This window comes from Cotesia glomerata, linkage group LG10, assembly GCF_020080835.1.
Source record: "Cotesia glomerata isolate CgM1 linkage group LG10, MPM_Cglom_v2.3, whole genome shotgun sequence".
Classification (NCBI taxonomy): Eukaryota; Metazoa; Arthropoda; class Insecta; order Hymenoptera; family Braconidae; genus Cotesia; species Cotesia glomerata.
In genome coordinates this window covers 4221316-4241296 of record NC_058167.1, presented here as the reverse complement: position 1 = coordinate 4241296, position 19981 = coordinate 4221316, and the positions used below count along the sequence as shown (strand labels likewise).

The window sequence follows — 19981 nt, the reverse complement described above, 5'->3', positions numbered from 1 at the left end:
TAACAATGTCTAGCGTATATTTCTGCGCATGCGTAAATTACTGTTTCTAAAGAAATCCTCCAATTACAATTTTTGCACTTGCGCAGTAAAGTTAACCTAACAATGCTTATATATTATTTTTGTTGGTGTTATGATTGTCGTTTTGACAAGTTATTAATTACAATAAAAAATGTCAATGGAAAACAAAATATACAAAAAGGTATATAAAATATATTTTTTTAATTTTTAACAAAAAATATTAATTATCTTATGGGAAGCTTCTTCATATATTCATACGCTTATTCTATATTATGGTTAGAAATGTTGAGTTTTGTTTTTATAATTTCATAGAATAAGAAATTTTTATTATTTTTTTGTTTTTCAACTAAATTATAAAAATTAAATGGAAAACAATAACATAATATAACGCCGTCGATATTTATTCAGGCATATTGTCAATGAAATGATTATTTTGTAAAATTTATTACTTATAATTTAAGAGTTATAAATAAAACATAAATCCTCAATATTAAAGTTTTATGATGGAGACAGAATACAAATAATTTCGTTGTGGTGTTATTTTTTACCGGTGAAAAATTTTAATTGCAATTTTATCTGTATTTTTTTATTCAATGCAATCAGTTACTAAAAAGACAAGTATAAATTATAATTTTACTAATGAATTGTATAAAACGCTTTAGTTTATATTTTATGTTATAATTTTTTTTATTCGGAATAAAATGTTCGGAAACGACGGTTTTTTGTTTTTATAATTTTATGAATTCAATAATTTTTGTAATTTTTTTGTTTTTCAAAAAAATTTAATGAAAAAAAATAAAATGAAATAAAATAACGTCTTTAATATTTATTCAGGCATATCGTCAATGATATAATTATTTTGGTTAATTATTTATTTTTAATTTCAGAGTTATAGATGAAATTAAAAACCTTAACATTGGAGTTTTATAATGGAGACAGATTAACAACGATTTCTTAGTGCTGATATTTTCCACAGGTAAAATTTTATAATTGTAATTTTATTTATATTTTTTCATTAAATGCAATCAGTTACTAATAATATAAGTATAAATTATAACTTTACTAATGAATTGTAATAAACCTTTAAGTGTACATTTTATAAATAATAAATTTTTTTCGCTTACATGTCCGGAAACGATAATTTTTTGTGTTTTGATAATTTTATGAATTGAGAAATTTTTATTATTTTTTTATTTTACAAGAAAATTATGAAAACTTAATGAAAAACAATATAATAAAATGAGAAAAATAACGTATTTAATATTTATTCAGGTATATTGTAAATGATATGATTCTTGTGGTAAAATATTAATTTTTAATTTCAGATTTATAAATGAAATATAAAACTTCAACATTGAAGTTTGATAATGGAGACAGAATAACAACGATTTCTTCGTGGTGATATTTTTCACAGGTAAAATTTAATAATTGTAATTTTATTAATATTTTTTCATTCAATGTCATTAGTCACTAATAAGATAAGTATAATTTATAACTTCACTAATGATTTGTATACACAACCTTTAAGTGTATTCATAATTTCATGAATTGTGAAATTTTTATTATTTTTTTGTTTTTCAAGAAAATTATGAATACTTAATGAAAAACAATAAAATAAAATAACGCATTTAATATTTAATCAAGCATATTGTAAATGATATAATTCTTGTGGTTAAATATTAATTTTTAATTTCAGATTTATAAATGAAATATAAAACTTCAACATTGGAGTTTGATAATGGAGACAGAGTAACAACGATTTCTTCTTGGTGATATTTTTCACAGGTAAAATTTAATAATTGTAATTTTATTGATATTTTTTCATTTAATGCAATCATTTGCTAATAATGCAAGTAAAATTATATCTTTGCTAATGAATTTTATGAAACCTTTGAGAGTATATAAAAAAATTATAATTTATAAATTGAAATTTTTTTGGTTCACATGTTCGAAAATGATAACATTGTATGTTTTCATAATTTTATAAATTAACAAATTTTTATTATTTTTTTGTTTTTCAACAAACTTGTAAGAACTCAATGAAAAAAAATAATAACGTCTTCAATATTTATTTTGGCATATTGTTAACAATATGATTAGTTTGTATAATAATTCATTTTTAATTTCAGCTTTATAAATAAAAGATAATATCTGAACATTAAAGTTTTAAAATGGAGACAAAATTACAATAATTTCTTTGTGGTGATATTCCTAACAGGTAAAAAATCTTCATTGGAATTTCATTTAATTTTTATAATTAAAACTGTACCAATAACTTTGCTACTGAATTGTATAAAATCTCTTAGTGTATATTAAAAAATTATATTTCATGAAATGTAATTTTTTGTTTGTTCGCAGATCTGGATGAATGAATCGAAAATAACATAACTATTATTATAATGTAAATAAAAAAATTAACAACGATAATTTTCAAAATTAAACAAATCAATGAGAATTTTATATATATATAAAATTGACTTCTAAGAATTAAATAAAATAATTAATTTTTTGGACTATCAGTGATTGACCGCCACCATCACCATCATATCGATACATTTAGAGCTTACAATTTCAATAAATGAAAAATTTTTATATAAATTATAATTTACTCTTTTCTTAAATATAATTACCACAAATAAATAATTAATTATAGAAATCACATTGGTTTGAAATAATTATAAAAAAATTTTATGATTTGAATGTAATTTGTTCGACACTAATAAAATAAACATTATAAATGAATTTGTTCCTTTAAATATGGATTATTAAATTAATATTGTTTCGATTTTTATTTAAATATGTAACATGTAATTTTATAATATAACTGTAGATAAATATTTACAAAAATTTTACAATTTAATTAATTATAATTTAATGAGATTTAAAGTAGGTATTAATAAATTACATTAATTAATTACTATTTAAATTATTTATTATTAAGTTTTATTCTTTATAATATATTTTATTGCAATTTATACACCTAGCAATTTCTCTATGAAAAATCTACCTTATCGTTCGGATGCTTCCAAAATTACAATTGCCATTCCTGTATTATATGCAGTTACCATATAAAATTTATCTTACCATCGGAGACATTAAAATGACTAAGGTTGGTACAACTGTATACATAGATATAATGTACACATAATATAATATACTGCTGCTATATAACTCGAGGGGCATAAACTTCCACTGGCTCCAACTTTTGCCAGCACCAATAACTGTAGTAACATTTAGTCATTGATCTACAATTATTATAAAATGAAATAGTTACAGATATAATTTATATTGCTATATAATTCGAAGGGAATAAAATGCGGGTGTGCGACATTTTGCAGAACTGGATATGAGATTTCGTATGTTAAGGTTGGCCAAGTGGTTGTACTAAACATTATCGCGTCGTGCCACCTGGTTGTGACAAAACTAATCGTGGAAATTGAGAGTAAAACAGATTTCCTAAATTAATGTAATGAAAATCTAATAGATGGCGGATACATGTGCATTTACAACTTTAACCGGATCCTCGTAGCATTAAAGAGCTCCCTGTGAAAGCATACATTTTTCTCTTGTATATAAGTAGATGATGTGTACTCCATTATACAAGTCATATAAAACTACGATAAAAATATTAATTTATTGTTTTTTAAATTGTAATAATTATTCAGTGCAATCAATATCTTTATTATAATTATTTAAATAAAATTATTTATTTTAATAATAATTTCTTTTTATTGCTCGTGAAATATTTATCAGTTTTAAAATAAATGTTAATAATTTATAAATTATAACAATAAATATAAATAATAATAATAATAATAAAAATAAATAACAATAACAATAAACTATAAATTGTTAGAAAATATAAGTGTTTCAATTTTTATAAGAACCATTGGATTAAAATAAAAAAATACAGGATGTTAATAAATTACAATTACATTTGTGAGTAATAATTATAATTTATTAATTCAAAAAATTTCATATTCCTATAAATATTTTTACTGTTTCCTGATAAATAAACATTTAAATATATATATAAATTTTTTTTTTAGGGCTCTCATGTACATAATTTATATTTACTAATAAAAGTACTCCGAAATTTATAATCTGTCTTTAACATGTGTTTCCCATTCATCTAAAACATATTCATTTTGGAGTTGATTTTTTTTTAATATCTATGATATTTACAATAATAAATTATTTATTTAAAAATTTCATTATCCGATCGATTATTTGATAAAAATCAAAGCGTTGTCATTAATTAGCGCGGTTCACCTCAGCATGGATGGTCTAAAATTATAAACAAAATAAATAAATATAATTTAGGCTCAGCCAATTATAATAAAAATTTAAAAGAGCTGTAAATAATTGCCATTGGGCCGCATTCTAGCTATAATGGTCCGATTTTGTTTATAAATAATAATTTTTATCTGTACTCTTCTAGATATAGCACAAAAATAAGGGTTTTTAAATAATTTACCAAAAACACCTTGGCACGGACGACCCGGTATAATTGATGAAAATCATTCAATTAGTAGCAAGTCAATTATATTAAAAAAAAAAAAAAAAAAAAAAAGGTTCTAAACATTTAACTGTATTCTTCTTAGTACAAATGATGACCCCATGTTCATGTTTAAATAAAACTTTTACATACCCAGACAAGTATTATTCATTTTGTAACTTGGAGTATTGAGAAATATAATAAGCTAAGTGGGGATAGCGTCATTTACGGTCTGTTATATACAGTTCTGAGACCAACAGTCAGAGACGCGTATGCCACTCCTTCTCTTCTGCTTCCACTTTTGTTGCTTCACTATATGCAAAATTTATTATTATTGTCCCATTTTTGAAACAAAACCCTTGCTAATAAATTTTAATTTCCGAAGCAAGGTCAAACGTTGAGAAGATCATTTTAATTTACCGATTGTTAATAATTAACGAAAGAGGGTTTGGTGGAAATGGTCCGTAACTGTTGAAGAAAAAAAAATGATATATAATAAGTAAAAGGCCAATTACTTCATAGAAATTAATCAGAATTAAAAATGTATAAAAAATGTCTTGGCACGGATGGCCCGGGATAATTTATCAAATACCGTATTATTATAAATAGATGACCGCAAGTAATGAATAAAAAAAATATATTTTGATAAAATCTTATGTGCTTTATCATGACTCGACTAAGGGGAGATTATTTTTATTGAGAATAAACATTAACTTGTATCAGACTAATCATGGAATAAAAATTAAAGCATGTAGTATAAAAAAAAAGAATAATTCATATCCTGCTTTTCTTTAGTTAAAAGCTGGCGGCACTATTTCAATCTGGCAAACTCACTTTCACATTAACGGCTTAAGTTTGCTTTTTTTTAATTATATGAAATTTTGTGAACAATAAAATTAAAAAAAAAATATATAATGAAATAAGCAAGTTTAACTTTAGCATGGATAATTGGTAATCATTTGAAAAAATGCAGTACTTATTCGATAAAAGGTTAATTTGACTGTTAAAATAAATAATTATTGAAAATTCACGTGAAGTTTTCTAAGCACGGATGGCCCGGAATAATAATTAAAAACAAAAGAATTCATAGGTTCAGGTTAATTGACAAATAGAAACAAAAAGTGATTGAAAATTTACGAAGAAATCTTTTTTACAAATGACCTAGCAGTAATATAAAAAATGGGTAGGGATAATATATACCTGGCTTAGATATTTATAAAAAGTTGGGATAAGACTCGACTTTCCTTAGCCCCTTTTGCCATATTTTAAATAATTATTTTCATTTCAAATAACATAAGATCAGCTTAAACAATATTATAATTTTCAATAAAAATGATGATTAATGATAATTATTTAAATTTCACGTAAAAAATTCCATACACGGATGGCCCGGAATAATTATCAAGAACTTAAAAACTGATAGTTATAGGTTACTTATTGAATATAAATGAAGGGTCATTGATCATTTAAAAAGAAAAACTTTTTCACAAACGACCTTGTAGTAATATGAAATGGTAGGGATGATAAATACCTGGCTCAGATATTTATAAGATATTGCAATAAATAACACAGAGTGAGTTCACACACAAGACTTCAATAAGATTTGAATATTGTAATTAATTCATAAAGCTTAATTGGCATGGATAGTCCTAATGGTTTTTATTCTAAATTCAAATTTATTGATAGCCAGTCAAACATCTAAAAAACGCCAAAAGAGTATTACAAAGTTAACAAATAATATTTTAAAAAATATATCCACTAAGATAGACCAGTATTATTTTTACAATAAGCAATATTATGGGTTCTCTATCAATTATTGAATAAAAAGTCTTAGTTGATTAATACTTATAATTTTATTTTTTGGGTTTTGATGACGAACAAAGCACAGGAGTGCTATTTAAAAGCATTCAGGTATTTTGCTCGTAAATTTCCCAATTTCCAACCACGGGAAAGTTTAACGGACCATGAGATTGCCATGAGGAATGCGTTGAAAATTGTTTACCCTGCAATAACTACTAGAACTTGTTTTTTTCATTATAGCCAAGTAAGTATAAGATTATTTGGAACATATACAATAACAAAGTGAGATAAAACCGAATGAAATTGTTGGAAAAAATATAAAAAATTATCTAACTTTACCGAAAAATGGTAAGGCCGTGCCATCCGTGCCACGAATACCGTACACAATGGTCAATTTGGTCTATAAAACTTAAGCTTCATTAAAGTTTCTAACAATTTGATGAAAATTAATAGTCATAGACAACTTAAGAAGCTACTGTGCTGGCTTTTCTTAAAAAAAAAAATAGAAAAACGGTTGACCCTGAAGGCCATCCCTGCAACTTCCCGCTACTTCCATACCTAGGCGCATAAAATTGCACTTATGATGTTTTTGAGCTCTTCGAGTTCGAAAATGTAATGTATGTGTTATTTTGAGCTCTTCGAGCTCAAATAAATAGCTTTTCCATGCTTTTGAGCTCTTCGGGCTCATACAGACATAGTGACAACCTCGCGGGGATAGTCAGGGAAGCTTCTTGTGGTCTTCAAACGTCGAGATTTGATGAAAACTCGATTTTTGCAAAACGGGGTAAAACCAATAACTTCTCGATTTTTGAAAATCTCCGATTTTCTTAGCGGGAAGTAAAAAAAATATTTTTAACGGCAGTATTCCAATTTCTGTGATATATTTACAAATGTAGAAAAGACAAGCTTATACTTGCATCTTTTGGAACAACACGTTTAACCCCTTCAACTTTTGTTCTACATTAACTACACGAAAACTCAAAGTTTCAGCTTCAAAAAATCTATTTTCACTTAGAATGCCGTATGGCCTTTTAAATCCTCATTTTACATCGTCTTGAAGTGATTTCGTTTAACAATACATTAATCATGCACAACCACTCATTCTTGAGTTCATACAGTTACCTACATAAATAATATCTGTTATAGGCGCTAGTCAAAAATGCACGGGACAAAAAACTAATTAGTACATCTTCGAGTACGTGGTCAAATCCTGAAACTTTCTATGTAATAAATTTATTAAAATATTTAGCTTTGCTTCCTGCAAACTGCATTAGCAAAACGTATGAAGCTATTAAAAAAGAAACGACAGAAAGTTTTGGTGATTTTTTTGACGACTACTTCGAGTACTATGATGATCAATGGTTACGCAAAGAAGGACCTGTGCAAATCTGTAATTTCGATAGGGGGGAGGATCGTACAACTAATGTTATAGAGTCTTACCACAGTCAGCTTAATAGATTAGTAGACAAACATCTACACTGCAACAAATTTCTTGGTAAATTGTAAAAATTTTCATTTATTTTCATTTTCACTGGACAGTATAAAATTTTTCGTCAAATTTAACTCAAAAACGTATGTTAATGCCTTTTTTTATCCAAACTTAGTATTAATTCAACAGTATCTGTGTGTAACACTGTTTTGTGTGAAAATAACACAAATCTGTGTTAAAACGTAGTTCCCTAATTCATTTAAATCATTTCAAATTAGATTTCTTAATCATCAGGGTTGTCGTGGTACAATATTGTCAGATAATTAGAGATTATATGCGCCGCAAAAGTAAATGAACTTGTAAGCTAAGTAATCTATAATTTTTACGCAAGACTGTACCCGTGTAGAAGTAAACTATATAGTATTCATATATATAGATATTATACTCTCTATATATAGATAATACACTCTGTATATAATTTTTCATAAATTTTTGAACTTTAATACGTTGTATATAAATAATTAAACGGTCAAAAATTTAAAAAATATTTTTTTTCAACTCAAAACAAATACATTAAAAGACTGTCAGTTTTTTGAAAGTTTCTGACATTTTTTTTTAAAACTAAGAAACTGGTACATAACTGTAAAGAGCATATGCAATCAATATTAAATATCCAACTATTAATTGAAATCATCTCGGATTATAGGTGACTACTCGACAAAATTTTAAGGGTAATTGGCTTGTTTGAAGTTACTGATATGTCGCCCATATAAATTATTGTACCGCATCTTATTATACTGTTTCTGTCTTATCACTCAATTACACCTATTATACTGCTTCTGTTTTATTACTTAATTTACACTTTTTGTTATAATTAATTTATTATACTAGACATTGTACAATTTGCCATCAGGCTATAAGCCTTGGCATATAAATCCAATAAATAAATGAAATAAAAAAATAATTGTATCATCATGTTCTTAATAAATATACAAAAATTTAGAATTTTTCGAAGTGATGGTTTAACCGCGACAGCTACCTTAGAAGTAAAGTAACACAGCTTTGTGTAAGTGTAGCATTAAAAAAGTGTTACTCAAGTATTGAAAAACATATTTTTGTATCGGAAAGCGAATCGATGAAACGATATAAATGATTAATCGTATTAAATCAACACGTTAAAATGTTTAAAGTTTACACTAAAACTTTTACATTTTACACAATGACGAAAAATTTTTTACTGAGTGTTAAAATGCAAGTAACTGCATCACTAATGCAACAGATAAATGGAATAGCTCCGTAATTGAGAATAATTATTTATGTTTTGTAGCTACACTTATAATGATTTTGCGAGAGGGACGCATAGATCTACATTCTGTACAAGCTGGAAAATATGTACAACCCCACCAAAACACCGAATCAAAAAACAATCAAGAGTACGTCCAATTCTGGCAAGATATAAAAAAAAAACTAAAAAAAGACAATGAAGAATTAAATTTAATTGATGAAATTAAAAAAATAAATCATATAAAAGAATTACAAGAAAACGAGAGGAAGATTGTTGAAAAACTAATTAATAATGTAAAAGAGAGGTATGAAGAAAAATACGAATTCCAAAAATATACAATGTATACAGCGATCAATGATCCTGAAAATCCGCCTGCAATCATGCATCATATAAGGGACATTAGGCATAAGCTTATCGCCTCAACGGATCCTGCAGTACTATTTACTGTATATAATGCACCAAAAGCATCTGTAAATTTTGGAGAAAATTTAAAAAGTTCATCAGAAGAAGCAGCTCAAAAATATTATAAATATTACCTGATTTATAAAGAAAATGAACTCATGAGTGCTTTTGGAAAATAATACCGGGCCAACCGTGTCGGTCTTATCCGTACATTTTTAACAATCTTTTATATTCATTTGTTAAGGTGCTACTGAATATATTTTCCTATTTCTTCTAAATATTAATTAAAAACTTTATTAAAAATATAATTGAAAACTTAAAAATCTCTATTTAAAAATACAATCGACTAGGTATTGATTATGAAAAAATTATTATATAAAATAATGGGTCATCCGTGTCAAAATAGGTGTGTTAGTTATGAACATCTTCCATTTTATTAGTAGAACTGTAAGTTATAAATGTAAATTATGTATTTTGACAACCTAAATTTTTACCTTTTAAAAACGTTTAAAAGGTAAGAATTTCGTAGTTAGCTACATTTTTTGTTATAATAAACAATAATCGAGATACCAACAATATTTTATTTATTATAAGCAATTCCGTGCTAAGGATTTCCGTGTAAATAATTATCAGAATTTTATAGCAATAAATATTAGTCCACACACCAACACATCCTCATTTATTAAAAACAATTCCGTGTCACTTGTGCACGAAAAAAAGAAAACTCGAAAAATTACAGTATATAATGCAACGTGGCGCTTCGTGATGAAAACTGGAAAAATTACAATTTAAGATTGTAATTATTACAGATTTTATAAAAATAACATTGTAAAATGTAATATATACATTGCAAGCTCTGAATATTAAATTAAAAAATTGAATTTAGAAAAATGTTATTTCAAACTGTAATTTTTCTAGTTCTGATTACGACGGGACTCATTTTACATTTTATACTTTAAATTTTCGAGTTTTCTTTTTTTCCGTGTGCCAAGGATTTCCCTTTAAATTATTCACCAGGTATATTTTTATAAATAATGGTCTTTCCGGGAGAGAAATGATCAAATCTAATCAGATATGAACAGGCATGAGTCTTCAAGTTTGATCTGATATAAAAAATGACCAGGCTTGACCATACCTGGCTAGGCATAAACGGGTCCAGTCAGATCCGTTCATGTCTGATCAGGTCATTGTATGTCATAATTTACAATCACTTCTCATTAAATAATTGATAATATTTATAAATTATACTTTCTATGGTTGCAACTAATCCTCTGTAGCCAATTAAAATGAAAAAGAAATCACTACAGGTAATTTTATCGATTTAACACAAGCGGTCACCCACCTCGCTTAATGCTTTTTAACTTTCGAGATCCCAGTGCATAAAGTTCTGTACTTAATGGATGAAATAATTTTGTAGAAATATCTATGAAAGTGGGTTAGCTAAGATTTAAGTTCAAATCTCACATTTTTTTTAATCGCAGAGTATTTAGTATTTATTTTCGATTTTGTTTTCAAGTGCATTACCGGGGCAACCGTGCCGATGTGTTTTTTGCGAAAAAATTAACAAACCATCCCCTGAATAAAAAAAAGTATTGAGACAAAGAAAAAAGTATTGAAAAGTATTGGATTGACTAGAAAACCAATATTTTTCTGGGTCGTTTGTAGGTTACTGTACAGTGAAAATCATTAAAAAATTATTATTTAAAAAGTAAATGTTCTCTTATTCTTCCACCATCTACCATTGAAGATTGAAGTCATAGTGACTTATACAAATATACCCTTTGATATCTTTCAACAAATAAGATATTTTGTGAGAAATGATTATTCATTCAAAATCAAGATCCCAAAAAATGAATCCTGAATTCATGAAATTTTTTTATGTTTATATATACAGAAGATTTTGGGTTATAGCCAGACTAACGCACATCAATTCATATATATAAAATATATATATATATATATATATATATATATATATATATATATATATATATATATATATATATATATATATATAATAGAGTGGTTCAAAAAAAAAAGTATTTTGCCTATCATCTTCAAAGCTTTTCTGAGGTATTAAACAAATTACCTTCAAAGTGCAGCTTGATATCTCAATGCTTCATGAAGCTCAATGAATTTTTATTGTCCCATGTAAATAACACGTAAAAAAATGGTATTTACGTTTTGCTCCGATAAAGCTACGAAAAAAATTTTTTTATGCATTTTTTGTTAATGCTTCTTGTAGGAAATTTAATTCTCTACAAAAAGTACTGAGGTAGTTTCTTCGTAATCTTAACGAGTAAAAGTTATTGAGCTTTTAAATACTCGCACAAAAGAAAATTTGAACGAAGATAGTTTCAAAGCATCTTTTCGAAAACTTTTGGTAACTGCATGTATTTATTTCAAAATTTATCAAAGTAGACTGTTTCTAATATAATTAACACATGTCTTTTGGTGAAGTATTAACTGTGAATTATGAATAATTTTCTCATTACAATTTGGATATTTTTTCCTATGAGCAATGATTTTTAAAATTGAACTTGAATTTTCATTACGGAATATGAATCAAGAGCAAGCTAGTCCTTCTGGATGTATACTGAATTTAATTTTTTTATTTAAAAACATGTAGGACAGGTGAATATTTAAATTTTGAACACGATACTGGGACGCTTTTTGACCGAATGAAAAATCATGAAACTTTGCAGGAGAACGTAAATAGAAGTCCTTCGTGAATTGATTCTTTTATTTTTAAATTTAATCTTTGAAAAAAAAAAATGATAAATAAACAGGTAGAGTTCGTGCGCAAAACCGCCTTATCTCAGAAGTCATCACATATTTAAGTAAATAAGCTTGACTATAAAGAAATTGCTAATAAACATACAACCAATATAATCTATGAGACTTATTTAATTTTTTGGTTATTTCTTATATTGGTTTATATTACTTATAAGACATAATTATTAAAATGCAGCCAGGTTAGGGTAAAAAACTAATTATCAACAAAAAATTTAATTTACTATATATCTTCATGTAGGCCCGCAAGAGAGTGCTAAAAGTAAATTATCTAGTTTAATTTTTTTTAAGCAGTGGTTGAAGTATTAACAAAGTCTGGTAATCTCCTTCAGTGCATTTTTACATGTGGTTCAAATAAACAAGCCGATATATTAAATTGTCATTTGTTGTCACTGGTCCAAACTGAATTACCGATATCAGACTGTATACCATGTTTTTAAAGAAAAATATAAATTACATAATCAAATACTTTGAAACAGAAAATGTGATACAACGATGGATTCTAAAATCATATCTGATTAAATTTTCTTTTATTGCGAGTATTTAAAGCTTAATAACTTTTACTTGTTAGGATAACGAAAAACTACCTCAGTATTTTTTTGTAGAGAATTAAATTTCCTACAAGAATAATTGACGAAAAATGCATAAAAAAATTTTTTTCGTAGTTTTACCAAATGAAAACGTAAATAAAATTTTTTTACGTGTTATTTAAATGCGAAAATAAAAATTCATTGAGCTTCATGAAGAATTGAGATATCAAGCTGCGCTTTGGAGAGAATTTTTTTTATACCTTAGAGAAGTTTTTAAGACAGCAGCACTTGAAAAAAAAAATAAAAATGTTTTTTTTGGACCACTCTAAGATATATGCTAGGTCATTTGTAAAAAAGATTTCTTCGTAAATTTTCAATTACTTTTTATTTCTATTTGTCAATTAACCTGAACCTATGAATTCTTTTGTTTATAATTATTATTCCGGGCCATCCGTGCTTAGAAAACTTTACGTGAATTTTGAATAATTATAAATTTCAACAGTCAAATTGACCTTTTATCGAATAAGTACTGCATTTTTTCAAATGATTACCAATTATCCGTGCTAAAGTTAAACTTGTTTATTATCTATTATATATTTTTAACTTCCCGCTAAGAAAATCAATGATTTTCAAAAACTCGGGAAGTTATTGTTTTTACCCCGTTTTGCAAAAATTGAGGTTTCAACAGATCTCGACGTTTGAAAGCCCTAAGAAGCTTTCCTGACTATTTTTACGATGATGTCCGTACGTCTGTATGTATGTATGTGTGTGTGTGTGTGTGTGTGTGTGTGTGTGTGTGTGTGTGTGTGTGTGTGTGTGTGTGTGTGTGTAAACCTCTTATAACTTCTGAACGGCTTGACCAATTTGATCGCGGTTGATGTCATTCGAAGGGGCTTCGCCAAACTTCGATTCCCTATAAGTTGGAACCGATTCAGACCGGTAGATTTCGAAAAATTGTAAAAAAAGCGAAAAAAAGTGGAACAAAAAAAGATTTTTTTTTTCATTTTTTCAAAATATCTCCGAATTGGCTGAACCGATCGAACTTAAAAACTAATCAGCTCTTCACCTTGAAAACCCGCATCGATCGCCACCAAATTCGTCAGAATCGGTTGATGCGTTCGTGAGATATCGTTGTCGAAAAACATCGAAAAAAGTGTTTTTTTGTAATAACTCCGAAATGTTTGATAAGATCAATTTTTTCGTTTTGAACTTTTTCATAGAGCTCAAAAAACTACATCGATCGCTGTCAACCACGTGAAAATCGGTTAATTCATTCAAAAGTTACAGCAGTTTGAAAATTAAAAATCTCGTGTTTCATCGAACTTTGATAAGATTTTTGAGCTCGGAGAGCTCAAAATGACACAAAATTTCTATTTTTGAGCTCGAAGAGCTCAAAAAAGTAATGTGTGATTAAAAGCGCTTAGATTTGAGATAAGCGGGAAGTTGCCAGGATGGCCTTCAGGGTCAAGCGTTTTCCTAATTTTTTTTTTAATTTTATTGTTCACAAAATTTTATATAATTAATAAAAAAGCAAACCTAAGCTGTTAATGTGAAAGTGAGTTTGCCAGATTGAAATAGTGCCGCCAGCTTTTAACTAAAGAAAAGCAGGATATGAATTATTCTTTTTTTTTATACTACATGCTTTAATTTTTATTCCATGATTAGTCTGATACAAGTTAATGTTTATTCTCAATAAAAAATAATCTCCCCTTAGTCGAGTCATGATAAACCACATAAGATTTTATCAAAATATATTTTTTTATTCATTACTTGCGGTCATCTATTTATAATAATACGGTATTTGATAAATTATCCGGGCCATCCGTGCCAAGACATTTTTATACATTTTTAATTCTGATTAATTTCTATGAAGTAATTGGCCTTTTACTTATTATATATCATTTTTTCTTCAACAGTTACGGACCATTTCCACCAAACCCTCTTTCGTTAATTATTAACAATCGGTAAATTAAAATGATCTTCTCAACGTTTGACCTTGCTTCGGAAATTAAAATTTATTAGCAAGGGTTTTGTTTCAAAAATGGGACAATAATAATAAATTTTGCATATAGTGAAGCAACAAAAGTGGAAGCAGAAGAGAAGGAGTGGCATACGCGTCTCTGACTGTTGGTCTCAGAACTGTATATAACAGACCGTAAATGACGCTATCCCCACTTAGCTTATTATATTTCTCAATACTCCAAGTTACAAAATGAATAATACTTGTCTGGGTATGTAAAAGTTTTATTTAAACATGAACATGGGGTCATCATTTGTACTAAGAAGAATACAGTTAAATGTTTAGAACCTTTTTTTTTTTTTTTTTTTTTAATATAATTGACTTGCTACTAATTGAATGATTTTCATCAATTATACCGGGTCGTCCGTGCCAAGGTGTTTTTGGTAAATTATTTAAAAACCCTTATTTTTGTGCTATATCTAGAAGAGTACAGATAAAAATTATTATTTATAAACAAAATCGGACCATTATAGCTAGAATGCGGCCCAATGGCAATTATTTACAGCTCTTTTAAATTTTTATTATAATTGGCTGAGCCTAAATTATATTTATTTATTTTGTTTATAATTTTAGACCATCCATGCTGAGGTGAACCGCGCTAATTAATGACAACGCTTTGATTTTTATCAAATAATCGATCGGATAATGAAATTTTTAAATAAATAATTTATTATTGTAAATATCATAGATATTAAAAAAAAATCAACTCCAAAATGAATATGTTTTAGATGAATGGGAAACACATGTTAAAGACAGATTATAAATTTCGGAGTACTTTTATTAGTAAATATAAATTATGTACATGAGAGCCCTAAAAAAAAAATTTATATATATATTTAAATGTTTATTTATCAGGAAACAGTAAAAATATTTATAGGAATATGAAATTTTTTGAATTAATAAATTATAATTATTACTCACAAATGTAATTGTAATTTATTAACATCCTGTATTTTTTTATTTTAATCCAATGGTTCTTATAAAAATTGAAACACTTATATTTTCTAACAATTTATAGTTTATTGTTATTGTTATTTATTTTTATTATTATTATTATTATTTATATTTATTGTTATAATTTATAAATTATTAACATTTATTTTAAAACTGATAAATATTTCACGAGCAATAAAAAGAAATTATTATTAAAATAAATAATTTTATTTAAATAATTATAATAAAGATATTGATTGCACTGAATAATTATTACAATTTAAAAAACAATAAATTAATATTTTTTATCGTAGTTTTATATGACTTGTATAATGGAGTACACATCATCTACTTATATACAAGAGAAAAATGTATGCTTTCACAGGGAGCTCTTTAATGCTACGAGGATCCGGTTAAAGTTGTAAATGCACATGTATCCGCCATCTATTAGATTTTCATTACATTAATTTAGGAAATCTGTTTTACTCTCAATTTCCACGATTAGTTTTGTCACAACCAGGTGGCACGACGCGATAATGTTTAGTACAACCACTTGGCCAACCTTAACATACGAAATCTCATATCCAGTTCTGCAAAATGTCGCACACCCAATAAAATTCCACTGGCTCCAACTTTTTACAGCACCAACAACTATAATAATATTCAGCCGCTGATCTAAAATTCTTTTAACTTAAATACCTATAGATATAATGTATGCTTGCTACATAAATTGGTGGGCATAAACTTCCACTGGCTCCAACTTTTTACAGCACCAATAACTAAAGTAACATCAAGTCACTAATCTAAAGTTATTATGCCGCTTAAATAGCTATAGAATAATGTTCGGCGGACTCTATTTATCAATGGTTCTCAACCATATCAACTCTATTGATGTAAATCATAAAATCTTTTTATAATAAAAAATGACTGATTTGAATTACCAATGAATCTTTTCAATAGTGATTTAAAATAAAAAAGCAACATTTTATTTATGACAGTAATATCATTGGTTTTTAAATTACAATACAAAGATTTATAACCGTTTCAAATTAGTCATAGTTTAATATTATTTTGCGGCATTAATATAATGTCATGAACAATCATTAGTATCAAATTAATCTAATAGAAAATTCGACAGTCACCAATCATACCTATTTTAATCATCCATTCGAAATAAATACTATTGTTATAATCAACATTTGACTCTCCGTAATGGTGGGAACAATGTGCAGTTGGTATATTGTCTAACTGAAATTACCTTACGTTTAGGACAAAAAGTGTGCACCCGCTCAGATCTGCTAAGAACTTAGTAAACTTGATCGCAGCCTTAGTAAATTTGAACGCGGCCAATATATATAGGATATTCTTGAATGTATACAATGAGTGTATATACAATGAGTGTGATGTCAACGAAATTTCTAACCTATTATAAAAGTGATTAGAATTATTATTTTCTGCAGTGGTTTGATATGATATTAATTTCATTTTGTTTAAATCGCATACTTCTATTAAAGAAAGTTTTGTAAAACTATGGCAAATACAGGTGTTTTGCCTTTTGTCCGTGGTGTAGATTTTTCTGACAATGATTTCGTAAGTAAAATTTCTATCATCTCATATAATTTAAAATCCAATATATATTTGAAAATTTGATCCAATTAAATAATATATTTAATCGTTAAAAATATTACCTTCTCAATTTATAATGAATAACTCTCTACCAACTATTAATTTATGTATTCTCGAGTTAACATAATTCCACATAATTAAGTAACATCAAATCGTCTATCGTTAAAAAACGAGTTCGCTGTTGTTTGATTGACCTCTGTAATTGTTTAGAAAGTGATTGTGCATTCCCTGATTAAACAGAATGATTTAAAATGATTAACAAATTTTTAATCATTTCAAATCATTTTTAACCGTTAAAAAATAATTGAAAATGATTCAAAATGATTGAAATTTTTAATCATTTTTAATTATTAAAACATGATTCAGAATGATAAAGAAATTTTTAATCATTTCAAATCATTTCTAATCGTTAAAATATGAATTCATCAAGTATTTTTGGTCCCTCGGCTAAAGAGAGAAGCCCGTATGCACTTTTAGGGCCCCGGATTCTGACCAATGATATTTACGTATTTTTTGCCGAGGATCACGAAAAACTAGGTTATTTTTCTCGCCGATGGTAAGTTTAATTGTTAATAACAATTTAATTGTTTAAAACAATATAAATCAGGAACGAGTGATTTGACAGGGAAGTTTAGTTGCAAAAAAAAAGTTTTAAAATTGAAAAACCGACAAAAAATGCCCTTATCACTTTTTTGATAAAATCGAAATTATTTTCGGAGATATCGCAAAAAACAACAAGTAGCGGTCGAACCTCTCTGTCGTGCGCACATAACCCACGGACTCTAGCGACGGACGACAGGCAGAAAAAAATACAGAGACGAAAAAAAATTCAATTCTCGGTAACCACTGGAGATTAAGAAAGTAAACTTATGGAAATCATAGAGTAGACTCTACAGAAAATTTCGAGACCCATAATCGATCGATGAACCCCATGGACACCGAGTAACAGCCCCATAAAGGGCGTTTTTTGACTTATTTGACGGAAAATTTGACTTTGAAAAATTCATATCTCAGTGTCGACTAGAAATTAAGAAAAAAAACTTCTTAAAATTGTAGATAAGACTCTATAAAAGGTTTTCAGACCCATAATCGATCGATCCACCCCATGGACACCGAGTAACAGTCCCATAAGAGGCGTTTTTTGATATATTTGTCACAAATTTGACATTTAAAAATTCGATCCTCGGTGTCCATTCGAGATTAAGAACTTAAACTGATGGAAATCGTAGAGTGGACTCTACAGAAAATTTCCAAGCCCATAATCGACCGATCAACCCCATGGACACCGACTAACAGCCCCATAAAGGGCGTTATTTGACTTATTTTTCACAAATTTGACATTTAAAAATTCATTTCGCGTTGTCAACTCGAGATTAAGAAAGGACACTCATGGAAATCGTAGAGTGGACCCTACAGAAGATTTTCAAGCCCACAATCAATTGATCAACCCCATGGACACGGAGTTAAAGCCCCATAATGGGCGTTTTTTGACTTATTAGTCACAAATTTGACATTTAATAATTCATTTCGCGGTGTCCACTGGAGATTAAAGAAAGGACCTTCTAAAAATTGTAGAGGAGACTCTATAGAAAATTTTCAGACCCATAATCGATCGATGTACCCCATTGACATCGAGTGAATACCCTATAAAGGGCTTTTTTTGACTTATTTGTCACAAATTTGACATTAAAAAATTCAATCCTCGGTGTCCACTCGAGATTAATAACTTAAACTTATAAGAATGATAGAGTGGATTCTACAAAAGATTCCAAGGCCCATAATCGATCGATCAACCCCATGGACATCGAGTTACAGCCCCATAAAAGGCGTTTTTTGACTTAATTGTCACAAATTTGACATTTAAAAATTTAATCTTCGGAGTCCACTCGAGATTAACAAAGGAAACTCATAGGAATCGTAGAGTGGACTCTACAGAAGATTTCCAGGCCCACAATCGATCGATCAACCCCATAGACACCCAGTAACAGCCCCATAAAATGCTTTTTTTGACTTATTTGACAAAAATTTGACATTTAAAAATTCGATCTTTGGTGTCCACCCGAGATTAAGGAAGGACACTCATGCAAATCATAGAGTAGACTCTACAGAAGATTTCCAGACCCATAATTAATCGATCAACCGCATGGACACCGATTAACAGCCCCATAAAGGGCGTTTTTTGACTTATTTGTCACAAATTTGACATTTAAAAATTCATTTCTTGGGGATCGAGGGAGATTAAAGAAAGGAACTTCGAAAAAATTGTAGAGGAGACTCTATTAAAGATTTCCGGACCCATAATCGATCGATCTATCCCATAGACGGCGAGTAACAGTTCCATAAAGGGTTTTTTTGACTTATTTGTCACAAATTTGACATTTAAAAATTCAATCTTCGGTGTCTACTCGAGATTAAGAAAGGAAACTTCTAGAAATCATAGAGTAGAGTCTACCGAAGATTTCCAGACCCATAATTGATCGAATAACCCCATGGACACCGAGTAACAACCCCGTAAAGTGCGTTTTTTAACTTATTTGTCAGAAATTTGACGTTAATAATTCAATCCTCGGTGTTCACTGGAAATTAAGAAAGGGAACTTCCGTAGAGTCTACTCTATGATTTCTATAAGTATTCTTTTTCAATTTCG

The 19981-nt window shown here is 27.8% G+C and overlaps 2 protein-coding genes and 1 long non-coding RNA gene across 4 annotated transcripts in view; all 3 read left to right on the top strand.

Moving 5' to 3' along the window:
• Positions 1-79: 79 nt before the first annotated feature.
• LOC123273019 lies at positions 80-2665 on the top strand. Its single transcript, XR_006511220.1, has 6 exons — positions 80-199; positions 906-994; positions 1344-1432; positions 1715-1803; positions 2148-2236; positions 2377-2665. It is a non-coding gene; the product is annotated as an uncharacterized LOC123273019 (long non-coding RNA).
• A 1175-nt stretch (positions 2666-3840) lies between these two features.
• Positions 3841-10182, top strand: LOC123273013. 2 transcript variants are annotated; one of them, XR_006511219.1, is made up of 3 exons: positions 3841-3957; positions 7463-7811; positions 9073-10182. XR_006511219.1 is itself a non-coding variant. In XM_044740089.1 (3 exons), exons 1-3 carry the CDS (start codon positions 6387-6389, stop codon positions 9609-9611), a joined length of 1062 nt encoding a protein of 353 aa, XP_044596024.1. In that variant the 5' UTR covers positions 6333-6386; the 3' UTR covers positions 9612-10182. The 2 variants fall into 2 exon arrangements, 1 of the variants encoding a protein (XP_044596024.1); XM_044740089.1 differs by lacking the exon at positions 3841-3957 and adding an exon at positions 6333-6560.
• Positions 10183-16958: 6776 nt separating this feature from the next.
• LOC123273018 (protein flightless-1-like) overlaps positions 16959-19981 on the top strand; it is a 38913-nt gene continuing 35890 nt past the window's right edge. The window contains exon 1 of the mRNA XM_044740100.1: positions 16959-17298. Coding sequence (XP_044596035.1) covers positions 17239-17298 — 60 coding nt within the window. The 5' untranslated portion in view covers positions 16959-17238. The remainder of the gene's footprint in view (positions 17299-19981) is intronic.